General features: G+C 45.7%; 1 protein-coding gene across 6 annotated transcripts in view; it reads left to right on the forward strand.

Annotated features, from left to right (window-relative positions):
• Positions 1–18,380, forward strand: part of Prdm15 (PR/SET domain 15) — a 61,933-nt gene extending 43,553 nt beyond the window's left edge. For all 6 annotated transcript variants that reach the window (XM_052159242.1, XM_052159244.1, XM_052159245.1 and 3 more), the window contains 11 exons: positions 976–1,107; positions 1,956–2,090; positions 2,639–2,802; positions 3,560–3,639; positions 3,938–4,057; positions 6,115–6,246; positions 9,981–10,064; positions 10,466–10,641; positions 11,939–12,019; positions 13,729–13,938; positions 14,936–18,380. In XM_052159242.1, the coding sequence (XP_052015202.1) occupies positions 976–1,107; positions 1,956–2,090; positions 2,639–2,802; positions 3,560–3,639; positions 3,938–4,057; positions 6,115–6,246; positions 9,981–10,064; positions 10,466–10,641; positions 11,939–12,019; positions 13,729–13,938; positions 14,936–15,412 (1,791 nt within the window). In that variant the 3' untranslated portion in view covers positions 15,413–18,380. The remainder of the gene's footprint in view (positions 1–975; positions 1,108–1,955; positions 2,091–2,638; positions 2,803–3,559; positions 3,640–3,937; positions 4,058–6,114; positions 6,247–9,980; positions 10,065–10,465; positions 10,642–11,938; positions 12,020–13,728; positions 13,939–14,935) is intronic.
• Positions 18,381–22,283: the final 3,903 nt, after the last annotated feature.

Below are 22,283 nucleotides of genomic sequence, written 5' to 3' on the forward strand. Positions count from 1 at the left end.
TCATGTCCCTTACTGTACAGAGTGCATATTGGGGGATACAAGTTCTAGAAAGGGTCCTCTGTGCAAGTGTGCACTAGGGATATAGGTTCTTGAGAGCTCCTATACATGTGATTCAGGCAGCCTCAGGTGTTGCTTAGAGAAGGAGCTACTGCTGAGCATATTACACATAGCTACTGGCATAGCATAGCGTTGGCACCCGAGCACCACCACACTGGGGATCCTAGCCCCTCATGGCTGGCTACTCCTGACTGAGCATGTAGCAGCACTGCCAGATCCAATGATGCTTTCTAGAGGAAATGAGAAACTGCTTTCACTGTATTTCCTTGTTTCTTTCAACCCACAGAGCAAGTCAAAGCCTGTGGATCAGCAGAGTAGCAGAGCCATGTGGGGGCTCTTAAACTCTGGGTTTGGGGGCCAAATGGTGCAGGGACAGGGAGGCGGAGCCTATGGCAGTAGATTAGTAGGCTCCAGGGCACTTCATCTGATGCAAGCCCTGCCATTGGATGCTCTGTGGTCAGTGTGGTTCCTGGGTTCTTAGTGATGGTTGCACATCCTCCAGCCCCAGCTCAGGGTTCACTTTGGCTGTTAAGTGGCTCCCAGAGGACTAGTGTGGATACATGAATAAAATCTATACCCATTCTCTGGGCTGCAAATAGAAAGCAACATGAAACAGTATTCAACCTGAGTTGAGTGTCTTCTTTGGTGTCTATTTTGAGAAAATTGCATGGCTCCTCAGTATACTCTGTGCCAGTGAGCTGTTTAACTCAGCATAAGCACCCTGTTGCACTCCCATTGCAGCAGAGACTGGAAACAGTATGTCCTCTATCGTGGTGTGAGTGGATGTTTAAGTCCCCATAAGTCTAGAACTTGCCATATATTCTAGGCCTAGAAGTAGCTTGTCCTGTGGGCCATAGGGATCAGCTTATGTGTATATCCAGTAACCTAACCCTCACTGCACTGGTTCCCTATCCCCAGGTGTTCTCTTGCCGGAGCAACATGAACAAGCACCTGCTGACCCACGGTGACAAGAAGTACACCTGCGAGATCTGTGGGCGCAAGTTCTTCCGAGTGGACGTACTCAGGGACCACATCCATGTCCACTTCAAGGTGCAGGTCCCATACTGGTGGCACTTGGGGACCTGTCCCACACTGGGGCAGTATCTCTTAGTACATAGATGAGGCACTCACCAGCAACAGACTGTACTTCACATTGCTGGAGCTGTAAGTTCAAGATGAAGGTGCTGAAAGTCCACTGTCGTCTATTGAAGGCTTCCTTGTTCATCTATTACTTTCTTGCTATGTCCTCACACGGTGGAGGGATGAGACTGTTTTTGGAGTCTTCCTTTTAAAGGCTATTATCCTACTTATGGGTGTCAGACCCTGTCATTCCCCAAAGGGCCTGCTTCCTCACACTGTCACCTCAGGGGTGAAATTTTAACACAGGTGCACTGGCAGGTTCTTCATATAGTCTTATACTAGCTCACCTGTTTGTCCAGCTGTAGGGCCTGAACAGAGATTCTCCCTGTTTGGGACCTGACAGATTACCTAGGCCTTTCCCAGAACAACGGATGTAAGAAGGGTGACAGTCTGCTGCCTCCCTGTCTTTAGGGAAAAGGCGAGCAGTGCAGAAACCCTAGGATGTCGAGAACTGGGTGTGAGGACAAGTGGAAGGAGAACCTGTCTGAGTCAAAGGCCCAGTACAAAGTAGAGCCTAGTCCAGAGCAGTGCTGCAGCAGTCTGGGCTGTCCTCCAGGGCTTTGCCTGGGCAAAAGTAAGATTTTGCAGGACAGTTGACTCTTGAGAGCTGGTGAATGCCTGCACCACAAATGGTCAGGTCCACTGCCATCCCAAGGGACATAGGTATAGCTCGCTAAGCAAACAACTGATTTCCTGAAAGTAATGACCAGTGTACCAGTTCACTGTGTTAGAGGCTGGGTTTTGTGACTCTTCTGCAGGACATTGCGCTAATGGATGACCACCAGCGGGAGGAGTTCATTGGCAAGATTGGGATCTCCTCAGAGGAGAATGATGACAACTCTGATGAGAGCGCAGATTCTGAGCCACACAAGTACAGCTGCAAGAGGTGCCAGGTACTCAACACCTTGCCCCAAGCATGGCTTCCAGGGAGGAATCTGTAACCATGGAGCTATGGGGAACTTACAGCACTGTTTTGTTCATATCCTCCACTGAAGAAGGTTGTCCCATATCACCTGGGCTTGGGGATGGTAACCGTGGGCCTCACACCCATTGCACCCACTTGTGGTCTGGCACACCCATAAGCAGGACTACTTACTAGGGTACGGCCAATGTCTTGGGAACTGGCATAAGTAGCTTCATTGGCCTTAGACTGGGGATGCCTTGACCCATCCCTCTCTTGACCCAACCAGCCTGAAACTTACTAATGCTACACAAGGCAGGGTGCATGCTTACAGGGAGGACAACTGGTTTCCAAATAGTCCGCGACCTGAGTTTCCATAGCCCCTCCTATTAAACAGCAAACTTCTGTGCATATCCCATCCCACCCCCTCTCTGGCATGAGTAACTGGCCCTCCCCTGGTGTCTAGCTGATGTAAGTGTAGGTAGTAAAGACGCCCGGGGATGCCGGTGGGTCAGCAGCCTCCACCCTGTGTTCTCACAGCTCACTTTCGGCCGTGGAAAGGAATACCTGAAGCACATCATGGAGGTACACAAGGAGAAGGGTCACGGCTGCAGCATCTGCCACCGACGCTTTGCACTCAAGGCTACCTACCATGCCCACATGGTCATCCACCGAGAGAACCTGCCTGACCCCAATGTGCAGAAGTAAGATTCTGTGCAGAAGAGGGGGACTCTGCAAAGCCACAGTGCTCAGCTTAGCAAATCACAGTCACTGGGTCACCTTATGTCAGATATTTGGGACACCTGCCCTTCCTCTGGCCTCCTAGGCCCCATTTCTCATCTTCCTCTTTTTCCTCACGGGATTCTAACAGTAAGTTATGTTGGCCTACTCGACAAGTCAGCACTTTTTCACCATAAGTAGGTTTTATTTATTCTGCCCCATGCCAGAAGTCACTCCAGTGCTGTGTAGTGAGCAACAGGATGACTGAATTCACCTCTCAAGGTTGCTGTGACCAAATACCTCATATTCCCAGTCCAAGAGCGTAGGGTCTCATATCAAGTATCTCAGCTGGCTTTCCCTAAACTCTCCTTGACTAGCACATGGCATCTTCTCTGTGTCTTCATGCTCAGACTTCTGTGCATGTCTGTCTCTTGTTTCCTCTTCTTAAGGATTAGTGTCACCACGGTGACTCCATTTTGATCTGTTCTATAAATGCCCGTCTCCAAAACAGCCACATTCTTATCTAGGACTTCAGCAACAATCTGAGGGACATAATCCAGCCCATTACAGAAGCTGAGATCATAACACCTTTTGCTTCACCTCCATTGATAAAAGAACTTTGACACATGCTCCTCACAGCTCAGGATCCCTCATAGCACATAAGGCCTTCACAGTGGGTGAACCCCTCAGGTGATGAGTCCCTAGGGCTGTGTAGCTCCTGAGGTTTGCCTCTACTTTCAGGTACATTCATCCCTGTGAGATCTGTGGGCGGATATTCAACAGCATTGGGAACTTGGAGCGCCACAAACTCATCCACACAGGTAACATGCTCCTGTAGTGATGCTTGGTGCCAGCTTACCTGCCCCATCAACAGGATTCCTCTGTCACTCTCCCTGGCTCCACAGACAGTCAGCCACACCTTGGCTGTGTCACCGTTTCTTCAGCTTTCATCGTGGCCTCTCCTGCCACTTGCAGCACATCCTTCTGATCCACCTGTGTCCACTCCAGTTCCTCATGCCAAAGACTCCCATGTCTGAAAAGGCAGCTCATGTGTGCTTCTTGCTGAGACCTCTTTCTGTGCAGGCTAAGTCTTTCAGGCACTCCTGTGTTTGTTTATAGGTGTGAAAAGCCATGCGTGTGAGCAGTGTGGAAAGTCCTTTGCCAGGAAGGACATGCTGAAAGAGCACATGCGTGTGCATGACAACATCCGAGAGTACCTGTGTGCCGAGTGTGGGAAAGGTAAGTGTGTGCCTAGAGTACTAGAAGGTCCCTCAGAGCCACAGGGTATCCCTGGAGTCAGAGTACACCCCAGGCCACTAGAGCATGTTCAGCCTTGCACCCAACTTGCTTATGATCACTAAAATTCTAGACCTGAACATAGTCATAGTCTGTGCCTACAGCTGGAGTGGGGCGGGACTGCTAGGAGCCATGAGAGTCTTTTGGGTAAAGGAGGTAGAAGGTCCCAGGTATAGGAATCTTTTTCAAAATCACATTACTTACCAAAAAATCATCCATAAGACATCTGTATAGCCTGCAAGAAAAGCTGGATGTTCCAAACTGAGACATTCTATTGTCCAAGCCAGGGTCCATGTAGCCCAGACTGCCCTCCTGCTCTGTGTGTAGCCCTCTCTTCAAGCCCCTTTCTATCCGGTTCTGTCTAGCTCTCCTTTCTCTTGCCACATACTGTGTGGGTTCTCTCATCCCCCAGGCTTGCTTAGAACAGAAGCCCCGTGAAACAAGGGAGCTTTGTCCAGCATACCACTTGGTCGCTAGTAACTGGCACACAAATAGTCAGAGCACAGCAGTTATGAGAATGAATGAATGAGACCATAAATAGGTGTTAGAACTGTGAGGGTGAGGTTTGTGCCAACTGACTGCAGTCCTTTGCAAGACAGACATACAAGCAGTGGCAGAGGACAATACTGGTGCCACTGTTTGAGCAGGGCTTGAAGTGATGGATGCAGGGCCAGAGAGGGATTAAGAACAGTTACCTAAAGCATAGTCTGCTGGGTGGCCAACTAGGCTTTGGCTGAATCTCTCATCACCTATGGTTTTTGTCCTTGGGTAGTGGGAGATATATGACATTTTTAAGATGAGGATTAGACAGAGGTGGGAATTAAGGTAAAATTGTCCTTCCATAGTCAGAAAGGCCTGGCACTTAGCCAGACAGGGACTGGCAGCTGAGAGAAATAGGGTGGGACTCCTGCGCCCTCTGCTGGCTCTGGTTTGACAGGCCCTGTGACCCAGCTGGATTGCCTGAAGTCTCTCCACACTGAGAGACAGTAGTAATGAAATGGGACTGGGTGGGCAATTGTCCAGCTGAGCTTGGAGCTGAGAGGGAGCCTTGGGCACACTGCTCCTACTCAGTGTGACACCACTTCTGGCTTGTCTACTGGAGGATCTAAGGACTGCACTCTGCCTGCCCTCATGTGGAGCACTCTGGGTGTACTGCTGCTGCCAGTGACCACTGCTGTTCACCCAGCTGGGTCATGGCTGGCGAGGGTGCTTCACGCTTTTCTCACCATCAGCCTGTAGTCAGTGAGATCTTGAGTTGTTTCAATGCCTAAGATTGGCTGCAATAAGTTATAAGTATCCATTTGGCAAGAATGCTTGGTGAGTAGAGATGCTTCCACATAGGTGTAAAGACTGATCCCTGTATCCTGCAGGGTGGGAAGAACTGACTCTTGAGAATTGTCCTCTGACCTTGAATGTTCTCTCTCTCTCTCTCTCTCTCTCTCTCTCTCTCTCTCACACACACACACACACACACACACACACACACACACACAATTTCGAGACATGGTTTCTCTGTGTAGTCTTGGCTGTCCTAGAACTCTATAGACTAGACTGGGATAAAACTCACAGAGATACACCTACCTTAGCCTTCTGAGTGCTAGGATTAAAGGCATACACTACTACTGCCCAGCTAAAAATATTTTTTAAAAGAAAAAAATGTAGATTTATTGTTCTCATCTTTAGCTAGCATTTATGTCATTGACGTAGACATCCCATATATATCATTACATCATCTCAGGTACTGTTGTTGACACACTGCCATTTTAATGTCATAGTAAATCTCTAGTGACCTTTTGAGGTGGTAACTTTGTGGATTCTGCATCTTGTAGAGTGGGACCCTCTAAGGAGAGGCCACAGTGTATTTTTCCCCACCCATTCTGTATCTGTGGATATTGTGCCCACTGGGTTCAGATAGGTGCTTCAGAGGAGTGGAATGAGACACAAATGCCCTTGGGCAAGTTCTGGGGAGTGTGGCACTCATACTGATCTGCTTCCTGCAGGTATGAAGACCAAGCATGCACTACGCCACCACATGAAGCTGCACAAAGGCATCAAGGAGTATGAGTGCAAGGAATGTCACCGCAAGTTTGCACAGAAGGTCAACATGCTCAAGCACTACAAACGGCACACAGGTGTCCCAACTCTTCAAAACCAAATGGCCCTAGAGCGAGTAGTGATAGAGTTCCTCAGGGCTTTCTCCCTCTTTTTCTAGCCCCAGGCTTGCTTACTATTCTGGCTATTGTGGGGTGAGGCTGTGCATCTCAGAGCTCCCTTAACTTCATGAGCACTGTGACCCTGAACATACAAGTAGAACCCCATTGTAAACGTCTGCACCAGAGATCTTTTTATGAGTTTGCCAGTGGACCCCTGGAAATTGTAGCCACTTACTGGGGCACTCCATTTCTGCAAAGGATCACAAAGTATCCTATCATCATCAGTGTGACGTCTTTTTTTCCATGTCTCTTTAGTGTCCCCTCTTTATCCCACACTCTGTAGCCCTGGCTGTCCTGGAACTCACTCTGTAGACCAGGCTGGCCTCAAACTCACAGAGATCAGTCTACCTCTGCTCCAAGTACTAAGATTAATGGTGTGCACCATTGCCACCTCCCCCTGCCCCTGGCATGTTTTTATTTTTAATAATAACTATTCTAACTAGAGTGAGCTGCCTCCTCATTGGAGTGTTGGTTTTCATTTCCTTGGAGGCTGATGGTAGTGAGCATTTTTCATATACTTGTGTCTCTTACAATCATTTCTGATTTTTATCTTGGATTGCTTCTTTCTAAAATGTTGTCACCTTATTCATTATTCATATTAACTGTTAGATGACTGACAGGTCTTCTCCCATTCTGTCCATTGCCTCTTCACTCCGAGCTGTTTCCTTTACTCTAGAGAAATTTCATGGTGTGATGTACAGCTTTGCTTTGCTTCCTGGGCTTCAGAGCTCATCTCAAATAGCATTGCTATTCCAATGTCTTGAAATGTTTCTCCTAAGTTTTCTTTTAGTACCAAGGTATTATATTTAATCTTGGATCCATTCTAAGTTGGTTTTCTGTAAAGGTTGGAGTCAAGTTTGAAGCTTCTGCATGTACACATCCATATTTCATGGCACCATGGTTGAGAGTTAGTTGGCTATACATGTATGGCTTTATCTTAGGATCTGTTCTGTGGATGCGTGTGTTTGTTTCTCATGCTAGTACTATAATGGTTTTGTACTTAGGACTCTTTAGTGTCTTGAAGCAAGGTATTGGTACCTGCAGCTCTTCACATTTTATTCCAGGTCATTTCTGTTATTTCTGCTAGGCTTTCATTCAAACTTCAGAAAATTGTTTCTGATTCTATAAAGAAGTCTTTGGGGTATCGCACTGATCCTGTAAATCCCTAGATTTACAGTCAACATTTACATTACAGTCAACATTTTAACAGTATTCATTCTTACAGTTCATGAATGTGAAACATCTCTGCAGTTTTTGGTGCTGCAATGTTTTTTTTATCATGTTTACAATTTTCATTGTAAGAACATTTCACTGATTTTATTATATCCTAGGTATTTGTTTCTTTATAGCTATTGTGACTAGAATTGCTTTCATGATTTTTAATTAGATATTTTATTTGTTTACATTTCAAATATCCCCTTTCCCAGTTTTCCCTTTGCAAACCCCCTATCCCATCCCACCTTACCCTGCTTTTATGGGGATTGTCCCCTACCCACCCACTCCCACCTCACTGCCCTAGCATTCCTCTACACTGGGGCATTAAGCCTTCACAGGACCAAGGGCATCCCCTCCCATTGATGCCAGATAAGGCCCCTTCAGCTCCTTCAGTCCTTCCCAACTCCTCTACTGGGGTCCCTGTGCTCAGTCCAATGGTTGGTTGTGAGCATCTGTACCTATATTGGTCAGGATGCTTTCATGATTTTTAATTTAAAATACACTTTAAGGCAGGAGGTAGTGGTGCACACCATTAATCCCAGCACTCAGGAGGCAGGCAGATCTCTGTGAGTTTGAGGTCAGCTTGGTCTAAAGGGTACGTTTCTGGACATACAGGGCTACAGAGAAACACTGCCTTAAAAAAAAAAAAATAGAGAGTATACTTTAATGAAAAGACTTCATTTTAAATAAAAATGACTTTTATTTTGTAATCTGAAGCTGTGGTGGTGGCAGGCTTTACAGCCTGCTCCCCAGGATTCAGGACCCAGTACTATAACAGCCCAGTGCTCCTGAGGCACGTTCTGTTGGAAAGCCTTGTGGCAGCTTCAGGGGCTGGACTCTTGACTACTTTAAGTTTATTATTACCTGAAGGGCATCTTGTGAATTTGAAGGATATGCTCTTCCACTAGTCCCAGCATCTTTATTGTCTCCTTTCCCCAGTATGGACATAGCGTGTGGTTTATGTGTGTGCCTATGAGAGATCACATGCCTTTTGTCATGCTTTGTTGTGTGTCTGAAAACTTGAGCACAGAATCTCTGTCCTGAATATGGTAATTCTTCTCTTTAAAGCATTTGCTAAGTGTCCAGCCTGAACTTCCCTACTTTATCTCAGGATTTTTTTTTTAATTTAATGTGTATTTACTGTACAAACTGACAGACTTCATAACATTTTTATACATGTAGATGATGTATGTTTTCCTGATTTCTTCCCCAGCAGATATTGTTGATGTATAATTTTTATTTCAAGAGGTTGATCTTGAACTCGTCCTGTAACTAAAGATGATCTGCAACTATTGATCTCTGCTATCTAAGATTACAGGTGTGCCCTGCCACACCTGGTTTATGCAGTCCACAGGTCAGACCCAGAGCTTTGTGCATGCCAGATGAACACTCTGCTCACCAAGTCACATCCTTAGCCTTCAGTTCTTTGTATGTACGTTGTGGAGTGTTGGGTTTTGTTGTTGTTGTTGTTGTTATGTAATTCTCCTCATTATCAGTTCAGAAGATTTTAGGGGAGTCTTCAGGCTTTCTCACATGGAGATATGCTGTGTTCAAATAGGGATAATTTGACTTCTACTCTTCTTGCATTTTTTGTTTTTTGTCTCTCTTGCATAATTGCTATGTAAAAACTTGAGGTGCTATCTTGATGAACAAGCATGGGAACCGATACCTTGTCTCCTTTCAGATTGTAGTAGAGCCTGCTTCAGTGTCTCCCTTTTGGTACAATGCTGGCTGTGGATTTGCCATGCATAGCCTCATGCTGAGGTATGATCCTTCTGCACCTGCTTTGTTAATGTTTTATTTTGAAAGGACATCTGATTTTATCACATACTTTTTCTGCATCGACTTGAGATGATCACGAGTTTTTTTGGCTCTTCATTCTATTGATGTACCATATCACATTTGTCAATTTGCAGAGATTGAACCATCCTTGCAACCTGATTCCGCTTGATCATGCTCGTCCCGTGGGTGTGCTGGTCAGTAGTGAGAAATCCCAGGTTCTTTGTATGTCCACAGAAGCTCTGCTGTCTCTCGTGGAGACATTTCCACTCTTACCTTGGGTCCTGGTTTTCTGTTGATGTTTAGTCTTTTGCTGCATGTCTCAGAAGCTACATGAGGTTTTTTGAGGCTAAGGAGGTCAATTACCCTGCTTAGAGAAACTGTTGCTGTCTTTACCCTTGGGTTCTCCTCTCTACATCTGTCTTCTCAGGCCTTCACAAATCTCATCATTTTTTAAAAATATGAATAAAAGTCTAAATTTGAGGCCATGCCTTTCTGGGTTAACTTTGGAATAAATACTGATTTTTTTTTTTTTGACAATTTACCATTATCCTGAGCCAGTAAAAAACCTGAAGCACGAAGAGACTGAGATGTCCTCTGTGTACACTTACACTGAAAACTCACTAAGCTTGTGATATCGAATATGATTTTCCCTGCAGGGATTAAAGACTTCATGTGTGAATTATGTGGGAAGACATTCAGTGAGAGGAACACAATGGAGACACACAAGCTCATCCACACAGGTAACTTGAGTCTCAAGGATGGTCCAGGCTATGCAAGGGTGCAGAGATGAGAACGCCTTCTCTGTTTCATGAACACTTGCAGAATAGGACTGTCATGGTTTAAAGCAGCTCTGTGGCCTCTAAATTCCACTATGCCTTTCCAGTGTGCATTCTTCGAGGACCACGAGTAATTGTTCCTGTTAGTGTTGGGCCAGTGGTATCCTGCTGGTCTGACCAGGTAATGGCTCTCTCTAGAGAAGTGGTTATGGCAGATGCTTGGCTTGGAAGAATGAATGAAGCATTAGTAGCTCTCTGTTAATTTGGATTTCTCTTCTCTCTCCCACTTGGAAGGTGAATGAAACATCAGTAGCTCTCTGTTAATTTGGATTTCTCTTTTCTACCCCACTTACGTGTGTGAGAAGTAGGCAAGCAGTGGACTTGTTCCGTGTGTGACAAGAAGTACGTCACAGAGTACATGCTTCAGAAACACGTCCAGCTCACCCATGACAAGGTGGAAGCACAGAGCTGCCAGCTGTGTGGCACCAAGGTGTCCACCAGGGCCTCCATGAGCAGACACATGCGACGGAAGCATCCTGAGGTTAGCCTGGTGGGGACCCATTCCCAGATCTCCATAGCATGGCCTGGCCCTACTGTGGGCTCAGGGTGCCTGCTCTGCTTGATACGCCTTTGTCCTGGTACAATGTGAGTTTAAGGTAGAGCCCTAGTCTTAACATCTCTGAATTATATCATTTTTTTTCTTCCTGAGACAAGATTTTGTATAGTCCAGACTGGCATAGAACTCATTATGAATCTTAGGATGACTTTGAACTTCTGATCCTCTTATTTCTAATTCCCCGAGTGCTGGGATTGCAGGCAATACCCAGTTTTATGTGGTGCTGAGCCGAGAGCATAGGGCTTCATGCATGTTAGGCAAGCACTCAGTCAACTTGGCCCCAGCCCAATCACCTTCTTCTCACAACAAAACCAGATAAATAAGTTCCACTTTTCCTTCCTTCTGCTGAGCAACAGATTTAAGGGCTATTGGGGTTATGTCAGATGTGTAGTCTGCCTCTCAGTCTTGCAGTTTCTTTCTACCTGGTTTCTTTGTCCCTGGTTTCTTTTTCAGTTCACCTTTCATATGTCTTCCCGGGCATTCATGTTCTTCCCTGTGCTGTGTCTGTTGCTTTACATAGGACTTAATTAGTCTCCACTTATGAGATAAACAATGAGTGTAACCAGCTGACAAGTATTGCTCACCATGGATAGGACAGTGGGATTGGTGGGAGACCATGTGGGCTCATAGGACAGGTCATGGTGTGAGTGTCACATGCTAAGCACCCTCTTGAGCAGGACTAATAAAGGAAAGGTAGGACTAGGCCCTCACTTTGTCACAAAGCTGACATGTATGTAGCTTCATGTATTATGCTGAAGGGTATAGTGTTTAGCCCATAGAAACCTCCTTTTAGTGGTTCCTTGTAGGACAGGCTTATTTCTCTGTCTTAGCTCACTCAGCGACCCGTGATCAGTGCATCAGAGGTGTACCGATACCTCACTGACAGCGCATGTTGTGGAGGCCACAGAAAAAGGAAGTAGCCTCCCTCTGAGGATAGGAACCACATAATAACAGATAGGTACGAGGTGTCCCCACCAGGCTAGTTAACACTGCTGAGGCTTGAGATAGGGGTCAGAGGACATGGTTGAGGGATGTCCTAGAGAGCATTCTTGATAGTTTCAGTCAGTCCTAAGCCTAGGAGTCAGAGGCAGAGGTGAGTTGTTAGATAGCAGCCAGTCTCCCGTAGCAGTGGGCCTGCACAGTGAGTTTGGACTCCTACTGCATCATCAGGGCAGTCATTCGGTGGGCACAACAATCCTACCCACTGCTTAACCCCTCACAGGTCCTCGCTGTTCGGATTGACGATCTGGACCACCTCCCAGAGACCACCACCATCGATGCATCTTCCATTGGCATTGTCCAGGTAAGTAGCATAGAACATATCTGCATGGATAGAGTGTGAGGGGAACAGAATTCAACATGCCAAGTGGACCCTAAGGGAACAGACCACATATAGGAACAGGTTCCAGATATACCCTGTTAACCATGATCATATATCAACATAGTCTCACCGGGATTTGGTTGTCCTCCTTCCCAGAACCTTATAGACTATATCTTAGTTTTGCTGGGGTTTTTTTTTTGTTTGTTTGTTTGTTTGTTTGGGATTTTTTTTTGTTTTGTTTTTTGGATTTGGTTTTTTCGAGACAGGGTTTCTCTGTATAGCCCTGGCTGTCCTGGAACTCACTCTATAGACCAGGCTGACCTCAAACTCAGAAATCCACCTGCCTCTGCCTCCCAGAGTGCTGGGATTACAGGCATGCACCACCACCGCCCGGCCAAGATGCATATATATCTTAAGAAAACAGGTATTTTGGGGGATAGGCTAGAGAGATGGCTCAGTCAGTGCCTAGGAACACTTGTTATTCTTTCAAAGGACTAGGTTCAGTTCCCAGCAACCATATGATGGCTCACAGTTATTCATAACTCTAGGGAATCCACCACCGATCTTCTGACATCTATGGGCACCAAGGCACACACATGGTGCACATGCATGGCACACATACATATATGCAAGCAACACTTATATACATAAATAAATGGGTTGGGGATTAGCTCAGTTGTAGAGCACTTGCCTAGCAAGTACAAGGTCCTGGATTCAGTCCTCAACTATGAAAAAAAAAAAGGAAAGAGGAACACATAAAACAAACCTAATTTTTTAATTGATCATTTCTAGGAATTTTATTATGATTATTAAGCTTTTAACCATATTAGGCAAACCTAGAATTTTTTTTCTCCTTTTAGACAGGGCCTCATTATGTGTACTTGGCTAGCCTGGAACCCATTGGCTTTGAGCCCATTGAGTTCCTCCTGCTTCTGCCTCCCTCCCCAGTGCTGGAATTAAAAGTGTACACCACCACACTAGGCCAAACCTAGATTTTAAAGGAACTTTTACTCAATACTTTTTTTTTTTTTGAGGCAGGATCTCATGTGTTTCAGGTTGATCATGAGTCTGATATGTAGCCAAGGCTAGCCTTGAACTCCTAGTCCTCCTGCCTTTACTGCTCAAATTCTAAAATCCCAGATGTGCAACGTTATGCCTGGATATACTTAGTATTTTTATGACAATTTTATTTTTAATCACAAAGAGAGTGTTTTATGCTGTCAGTATTTAAATCTGTACATGAGTGCTTTGACTTGTGCTAATGAGTGCCCCATGAGGTCAGGTGCCCATGTCTTATGGAATGCTGGTGAATCTGTCTACCCTAAGGAAGACAGTAGAGTAGGACCACCTGCCCCTGCCCTCCAGCTGTGCTCATCTTGCCAACACTCTCAGAGCTATGTAAGAGAAAGGATAAGCCTGAACAGAAAGCAGCAGAAAATGCCTGCAGAGTTTTAATTAAAGATTTACGTCCAGTGTTCCTGCTGTGGGTAGTGGCTCACAAGTACTTTCCTTGATCTGAGTTCCCCAGGAGGGAAATATTTCTCCTTTAAAGATGTTTCTCTTTGAACACAAAGCCACTTCCTATGACAGCTTGATGCCCTGTGGCTATGTCTAAGGCAGTGCATGCTGCCCAGCCCCCATTCAGATGTGACCCACTGCCCTGATGGGTACTGATACCAATCTCCTCACAGCCTGCACTGGGCCTGGAGCAGGAGGAACTGGCAGAAGGTAAGCATGGAAAGGCTGCCAAACGCAGCCACAAGAGAAAGCAGAAGCCAGAAGAGGAGGCAGGAACTCCAGTACCTGAGGACACCACCTTCAGCGAATACTCTGAAAAGGAGCCAGAGTTCACAGGCAGTGTGGGTGACGAGACAAATTCTGCTGTACAGAGTATCCAACAGGTTGGTTGGTGCTTTTGCTTCTGTCAGGTGACAGCCATCTCTGCAGGGGCAGCTCCTTTGGACTTGAGTCCTATCATGTGTCCATATAGGTGTGTCCACAGTGGTTCCCACTCCTACCCTCATTTTCTGTGTAGTCTTTACTTCATGCAAACTGTGCCAAATGTGACCTCCAGATCACACATGTCATTTTTAATAACAGTGTGACATACTAGCATTTAAGACTGAAATACTGATCCCAATTGGGTGCCCCAAGGGGCCTGCCAAGAAGAGGCTGCTTCTCTGTGCAGTCTCTGCTTTGCTTAGTCTATATTTTGACATTTGAAACCCCGTGTCCATAAGTGTGTTTCATTTTTGGAGATGATGATTCTGCAGTATACCTGCTTGTATCTGTCTGCCTTTCAGCACTAGGTATGAAGAAGCTACAGTTGTGTCTCCCTCTGTAGTGACAGGCTTTTCATATGCCATTAAGACAGGCAAGTCAGGGGTGGATGATGATAAAGCATTGGTGTCCTGACTTTTCAGATTTGTTCTCTGGGGCGCACGTGTGTGTGTGTGTGTGTGTGTGTGTGTGTGTGTGTGTGTGTAAGAAAGAGAGGGAAAGTGGGGGGAGAGGGAGAGAGATTGATTTCTCTCTTATGTTGATACTGGGGATAGCATTCAGGGCTTCTTGAATCAGTGGTAAGCACTTTGCCAACGGAACTGTCTTCCCCAGCTCTAAGCATGATTTATTCTTTTTTCTGGCCTGTGACATTTGCTTGATTTTCTATCCCTGCATTACCACTGAGGATTCTCCATATTTCCTTTCTCTTTTCCACTGGTATAGCTCTCCCAGGACACTGTGTTCTGCTTTCCCCAGTGGAGGCCTTGCTCCAGCTCCTTCGCCTGAGCATGCAATTTTAGTACAGAATATAGCCTCTAGTGGGAGGGTGCTATGGGAGGTTCTCTCTCCTTTTTGCAGAAACAATTCATTGTTTGTTTCTCCATGTGACTCTTACAGGTAGTGGTGACTCTAGGGGACCCCAATGTGACTGCTCCATCCAGCTCGGTTGGCCTAACCAACATCACCGTGACCCCCATCACCACTGCAGCTGGGACTCAATTTACTAATTTACAGCCAGTGGCTGTTGGACACCTTACCAACCCTGAACGCCAGCTACAGCTAGATAACTCCATCCTGACTGTGACCTTTGATACTGTCAGTGGCTCTGCCATGTTGCACAACCGGCAAAATGATGTCCAGATCCACCCACAGCCAGAAGCCACAAACCCTCAGTCAGTGGCCCACTTTATCAACCTGACCACACTGGTAAACTCCATTACACCCTTGGGGAACCAACTCAGTGAGCAGCACCCACTCACCTGGCGAGCAGTGCCCCAGACAGATGTGCTGCAGCCGCCACAGGCCCCTGCAGCCCCGCAGCAGGCGGTGCAACCCCAGGTACAGAATGAGCAGCAGCAGATGTACAGCTACTGATCTGTGACTGCAGAATGGGCTAAGCTGCAGCAGTGGGGCTCTGGGGTCTTGAGGTGTTTGCTGGATACCAAACAGGAAGAGTTTGCGCATGTCAAGATCACTGAGATTAGCATTACAGAGTTACCTATCAACTTTGCTGGTGACATGGCCTTTGGCAAGCAGGCGCTTCTGCCATGTATTTTCCCAAGGTGATAGTCTGGCCAGACCACAGTGTAACACTCAGAGGTCTGTAATTGTCATAGGGCTCAGGGACACAGATAGCAGGATCCTAGAAGCAGGCATGATATTCCAAGGACCAGGGAGATTTGATATGTTTTCTTTAGCACTCCAGTGACGATAACTGAAATAGAGTTAGCCTTCTCAGGCAACACACAGAAGCAAACCCAGGTTTCTCCTTGCTCCTGGATTTACAAGTAGGGAGAAGTTAAGTAACTCTTCTTCTGAAGTCTCAGTTCATGTCACAGAGCTGTGGCCTGAGGCCTTCTGTGAGAAGTATCATGAGGCCACCAGCTCAGGCACAAAAGACATCTTGGGAACATCTGTAGATTGATTTTAATGAACAGTCTGTTTTGTTTCATAACCACGTTATGTATTATGGCCGCTTGTGGTCAATATTGATTTCTTTTATTTTAATATGATAAAGTCGTTTGCACTGTAGGGTGTTGGTCCCTGTCCAGTTGTGTACAGATGCCTTGTGTGAGGCCACACACTCACTGTTGTGTGCAAAGTGAGCCCTCACGCTTGAATCCGATGCTCCTCCGGAGCTATCTCAGGACTCTGCCATCCAAACATATGTATTATGGTGCAGCTTAGCCACATCCCTGAATGAAGGATGGGGAGTGAACATGTGTTTCCTTTCTGTGTAAGCCTTAATTCCAAAGGTGGTTGTGTCTGAAGATCAATTTCCTATGAAATGCAGAGGCTCAGTTCTGCAGGAGAGAAGAGTAGCTTGCGATTTAAGAAACCTGAGAGGTGCTTTCCTGTGGTGGTGAGAGCAAAAGAGGTCACTGTGACAAAATACAAACTGGCAACACCCAGCTCTGAGGGAACATGGCTAGCACAAATTTGTGCTATCCCAGTGGCAATAGGCCAGGCTGCCATCATAGGGTTCACAGTCCAGCTCAGGGACATGAAGAGGCAAGGTAAGGAGAGAGTTTGGTCTCATTCTTCTCATCAGTTTTTAATGTCATACAAAAGAAGAACTTAAAGATGAACTTGCCTTTGTCCTTGGTCCCATGTTTCTTGGTTATATTCAGATGTGGATAGTCATCCTGCAGAGATGGATACTAACCAGCAGTGGACAAGCCAAGTTATAGTCAGCCTGATGTCAGACAAGATGCCACTTTCTCAACACCTCATTCCAGAAAGCAAGCTTTGAGGATGAGGCTGGAACTTTTGTTACACAGTTGGAACATAAGGAAGAGATGGCACTTGGGGACAGGTCTGTGGGTCACCTGGCCCACACCTTTTCTACATCCACACAGGCCAATCTCACCTCTTGGCAGATGGCATTCTGGGAGTTCTTGGACTTCTTAATTTATGACAGTTGTTTTTATGTTATTTATGTGTATAATTAACTACTTTGTACACAGTACCCTTATGAAATGAGCTTGGCCTAAGGGTGAACTGTTTTCTAAACTATAGCCTTCTTTCTCCAAATAAAACTATTCCAGGAAACTGTGGAAGCAGTGGGCAATCCATAGTTCTAAACTATTTTTTAAAAATTCAATCACAATTCCTCTTTGCCTTCATAGAATCTCAAAGATGAATGAGCTGAGCCCAAATGAGCACTGGGCTCAGTCAAAACATCACTAGCATTTGACTTTTATTCTCTTGTCACTGAAATAAAGGCCTTTGAAACCACATTTTTATTTTTTAAAGATGTATTTTTGTGCCTACACCCAAGTTGTCAAATCCTGTTGAAAGACAGAGCTTAGGTTGTACAGTCTCCTGCGGCCACTGTTTGCTTAAATATACAGAGGCATCTACTTCCTGCTGTTATAAGCAGGAACTCAGATAAAATCAGCCTTTTTCCCCAAGAGTCTGTGACACATGGTCTCACCGGTGAGTCATTGAGGCAAGCAGGTTGTCTTAGCATAGTTAGAGCTCCTCTGCACATAGCAACTGGATAGCAAGACAAAGGCATCTCTATACTCCGGTACCCTACATAAATAATCCATTGTTGATTGGTAGGAAATATTCAGGTTTGTTTTTTTTTTTTTAAACTGGTCTAAAGTGGGCATAGCTATGTGTCTGACAAGCCCTGTGACTATGTCTAGGTTCACATAAATAAATGTATCTGACTTTGTTTACACCTTGTGAATGGTAATGCTATAGGATCACATGTCATGACTAGATGGATCTCATAGTTGCAGCACAGGGTTCCACCCTCTGGGATGGTGTTAGCCAGTGATAAGTTCTCAGGAAAAGAGTCTGTACCAGGTGCCCTCTCCTATGATGGGCATGAAAGCCTCTGGAGAATGGTCCCTCATGAAAGGCAGATCTTTCCTCCTTCACACCATTCTCAGTCAGTATCCAAAGGCAGAAGCAGTGCCTGTGACTACCATAGATTCTGAGGTTTGTGAAGACCATTCTGTAACTCTTGGGTATTTCATATCATATCTGTTTATGGTGATAAATAAAGGTGCTGTGACCTGTGTTTTTCAATTGATGGCCCTCTGCTCTCTTGCCCATGATAAAGTTCTACCTGGTAATCTTTGAGAATGGCTCTGGCTCCTGTTTTAGGTAATGTTCTCATTTCCCTACAGTCCTGAGGTGTATGTGTGGATCATTTGAAACACCCTGAGATCCTGAATGTCAGAAACTTCCCTAAGAGTTACAAGATAGACTTCTTAGTAAGTTGAGGTCAGACAATGGCCACCAGGTAGTCCTTGGCAAAGCTTTTCTATGGGCCTATGATCTCAAATGGTCTCTTTCTGATATTGATTAAATTATGTGATGGGTTCTAGTTTGTTTCTATGGCTTTTATGTTTGTTTTGAAACAGAGTCCCCTATAGCCCAGGTGGGCTTTAGACTCGTGAAATTCCAGTTGTCCTGTTACTGCCCCCCCTCCAACACTGTTTTCACATCACAAATACTAGAATTATAAGCATGCACTACTATGTCCAGGTAAGAGTCTTTTTAAAGCCATGAAACACTTTTATTATTAGTCCTCAAAGGAGTTAACCACCAGGACTACATTTCATGTATCTTAGCATTCGGTAGGAGTTAGCTCTCCTGCTGGTGAAACCTATTTAACCTTAATAGTAGGGGCCCTTCCTTGTGGATCCAAGTCCGTATTTCCCTCTGTACTCAGCAGACATTGGATATATCAGTGGGAGAGATGGGGCAGCCCTTTCTCATTTCCACAGCTGATCCACTAGCACCATAATGTACCCCATGGTACTTTGCTTTCAGACACATGATCTGAAGACACTTGACTGAACTTAAAGGAGTGCTTACCTGGTCTCCCAGTTTCAGTTGGTACAGTCCTTCCTGGCAGGGGAAGTTGGGTGCCTGGAACAGCCCCATCTAGAGTATCAGAAACTTGTGTCAGTACTTTTTCCCAATAGTCTGTGGGAGACATTGCAGATTTAAACCAGAACATTTGTGTTCCTAGCCCCCACGTACTCATCGATACCTCATAATGCAACTAATTCAACTCTAAGAGTCCCAGATCTTTATAGCCCCAACACTGGCAACCTCTTAGATCCAAGAGAACCTCTTAGATGTGAGAAAATATAGGCACAAAGTAACCTAGGAGATAGTGAGGACATACCCAACCACGCTAGGTAAACGTTAAACCCTGTAGCCCCACATCTGGGGCTTAAGAGCACATCTGTGTGCCGGTGGCTTGAGCAGCTCCCATTTCCACCTGATTTGCAGCACATGTGGTTTCTTTTGGGCCAGCTTCACCTTGTCAGTACCTGTAGCTCTTCTGGGAAGATGATTTGTTTCCTTGGAATCTATCCAGAAGTCTCCATTAGAACTGAGGCTTCACCTTTACAGATTTTTGGGAACTCCCTGAAGGAAACATAACCCTGCTATATACTGCCTGGCCTCCCAGACTTTTCTCTGGAACCTTGGTGTAAACATTGAGTTCAGCACCAGCTTAAAACCAGCAACACATAAACAATTTAAGTTCTTCTTGCAGCTCAAGGTGTGTCCCTGTAGGACCATGAAAGGCAGTCTGTGTGGTCTGGTTGAGCGAGGCTTATTCCGGAGACCCAGTAGAATATTCTACAAGGGATGGAACCAATGAGCCATGCTCCCAGATACTCAGGCTCATACTCCTGACTCCTTGGCTCCATAATCCTGTGGCCTTCAGTCACATGGGCCCTGGGCCCTGGGCCCTGGTCTTCTGGCTGGACTCCACCCCCAGTCACCTGGCTACAGCCAGGTAACCCAGCCCACTTTAAAAGGAGGCTTCTTGGCTCCTAGTTCTCTTGCCTTTCTCTCTTGTCCTTATACTCTTCTCTCCGTTTCTCCTCTTTCCACGTAGTCATGGTCAGCTCTCATCCCTCTATCTTTTCTTTCTCTCTTTACTTCTCTATCTCCTTTTCTCTTTCTACTTTTCTATAATAAAGCTTTGAAACTGTGTACTGTTTCTTCTTATCAAAACCGTGTAGGAACATGGAACAGGGCTCAGTGTCTCCAGCCTCTGGAAAGGACCCAGACCCTTCCCAGCCAGGCTTCCTCTATAGGTACACAGGCAGGCCATGCGAGAACAGCCCCGCCTTCTGGGCAAAGACCTCCTCCCAGGCAGCCTTCCCTCCGTGGATACACGGGTGCCCACCATCCCTATATAGGTGTGTGGGCTCCACCTGCCCGTTTTCCTGGTGTGGCCGTACCCACCACAGCCCTGCCCGTTTTCTCTCAAATCCCCTTGGACTATGGCTGCAGCAGCCTCCAGGTACTGTGTAGTCAAACTTTAGCTGTTGGGAGGATACTTAATATACAGATCTTTACATATATAAGCCAAATTATTATTTATTAATGTTCTCTCTGCATACAATAAAAACAAGATTCCCAAAGAAATAGAACCAACTGGGCTACTGGCTTCTCTCACCAGTTTCTGTGTGACTTGAACACATCAGTCTTGGCAGGTTAAAATGAAGATGCTGGTCTGGCTTGAACCAGCCTTCTACCCAAGCCCTCTTCAGAAACTGACTCTTCTGAGACTTAAAGTATACAGGCTGCTAGCATTCCCAGAGTTCTGGAAACCGGAGTACGTAAGGTACCTCAGACCCCAGAAGCTTGCTGAGCCTCACGTGCTTGTCTTCTCATTTCCACCAACCATGGGTAAAGGTACCCCTTGCTAAAGTAGACCAATCTGTAACTCCAGAGAGGTTCTTCCAGGAAAAGAGAGGCAGGGAACCCAAGAAGTGAGCTGAGCTTAGCTTGTTCCACACAGGTGGGATGCATGCCCGTCCCAACACCCGCAGTTCACCTGTGTGAAGCCTGGAGCGTAGCCCCTAATAAGCTCTTCTCTTTCTTCAGGATGAAATGGAACTGCCGGCCAGGCTATGAGCTATCTTCTAGAATATTCCATGGTTAGAACATGATGATATAGATCTGCCAGGTGTATTGGCTGCAGCCGCAGGAAACCTGTTTTGCTGTTTCTTGTTGCATTAAGCACTAGTCCATCTCCACCCAATGTCTCAAAGAATGATCAAGATGACTATATGTAACTTGTGGAGTCACAGTCTTGCCACCTAGACCTAGCCCTCCCCACTGTTCTCACACACAGACAGCAGCCCATTGTCCACTTAGTGTATGGCTTAGCTCCCATTCTTCCACATTCCCCTAGTTCATATCTTTAGCTCTCACCTCCAGAAGGCCATCAAGCTGATCATCCTTCCCCCCCAAAGACGGATCACTGTGCTGTCAGTGGCCCTCGAAGAGATGTCTGTTCCACTATGGCATCTAAAACCTCAGTGTCATATAATGCCACCAGATCCCCACAGACCCTGAGACTGTGAAAAAGTCTCGAGGTATTCAGAGTGTTTGGTGACATGCTGGACCCTAAGTAACCTGCCTGCTTCCCACTGGTGGCCTCATGTTGTTCCAGTATTCCCCACTGAGTACTGGTCCCTGCCTCTCCTTTCCATTAATGCCTATGTGCCTCTTAGATTATGGCTCAAACACCTTTTCTAGGAATCTTCTAGAAACTCCCATTTCCCACTCAGACAATGGTCTGTCTTTTCTTCATAGGACTTGACTGACAGTCACATGAGTAAATACTTCCTAGCTACTCTGTTTATGTGCTTTTTTCCTGCCCTTCAATAAGCTTCAGGAGAAGGGAATGGTTATTTCCTTACTTTCTCAACATTTTCCTAAGCCTTTCTAGCCTAGTAAAGACTAATGGTCAATGACAGAACAACCAGCTACTACTCACCAAGGGTGCGTATGGGTGAGCATGTGCATATATGAGCATGTGCATATATGAGTATGTGCACATGTTGATCCTACTCTGTATGGGTCCTATTTGTGTGCTTCATCTTATACCTTGTCTAACTTCATTATTTTTGTTGTTTTTGTTGTTTGTTTTGTTTTTTGTTTGTCAAGATAAGTTTCTCTGTGTAACTCTGACTGCCCTGGAACTCATTCTGTAGACCAGGCTGACATCAAACTCAGAGATTTGCCTGCCTCTACCTTCCAAGTGCTGGAATTAAAGGTGTGTGCCACCATGCCCAACTTCTATTTTTTTTAAGATTTATTTTTATTGTATGTGTATGTACCAGTAGGATGTTGTTTTATGTGTATGTACAAGTATAGGTGTTTTGGCAGCTTGTATGTCTGTACACTGTGTACATACATTGCCCATGGAGGCCAGAAGAAGGTACTGAATCCCCTAGAAATGGTGTTATAG

The sequence above is a fragment of the Apodemus sylvaticus genome, chromosome 15 (assembly GCF_947179515.1).
Source record: "Apodemus sylvaticus chromosome 15, mApoSyl1.1, whole genome shotgun sequence".
NCBI lineage: Eukaryota > Metazoa > Chordata > Mammalia > Rodentia > Muridae > Apodemus > Apodemus sylvaticus.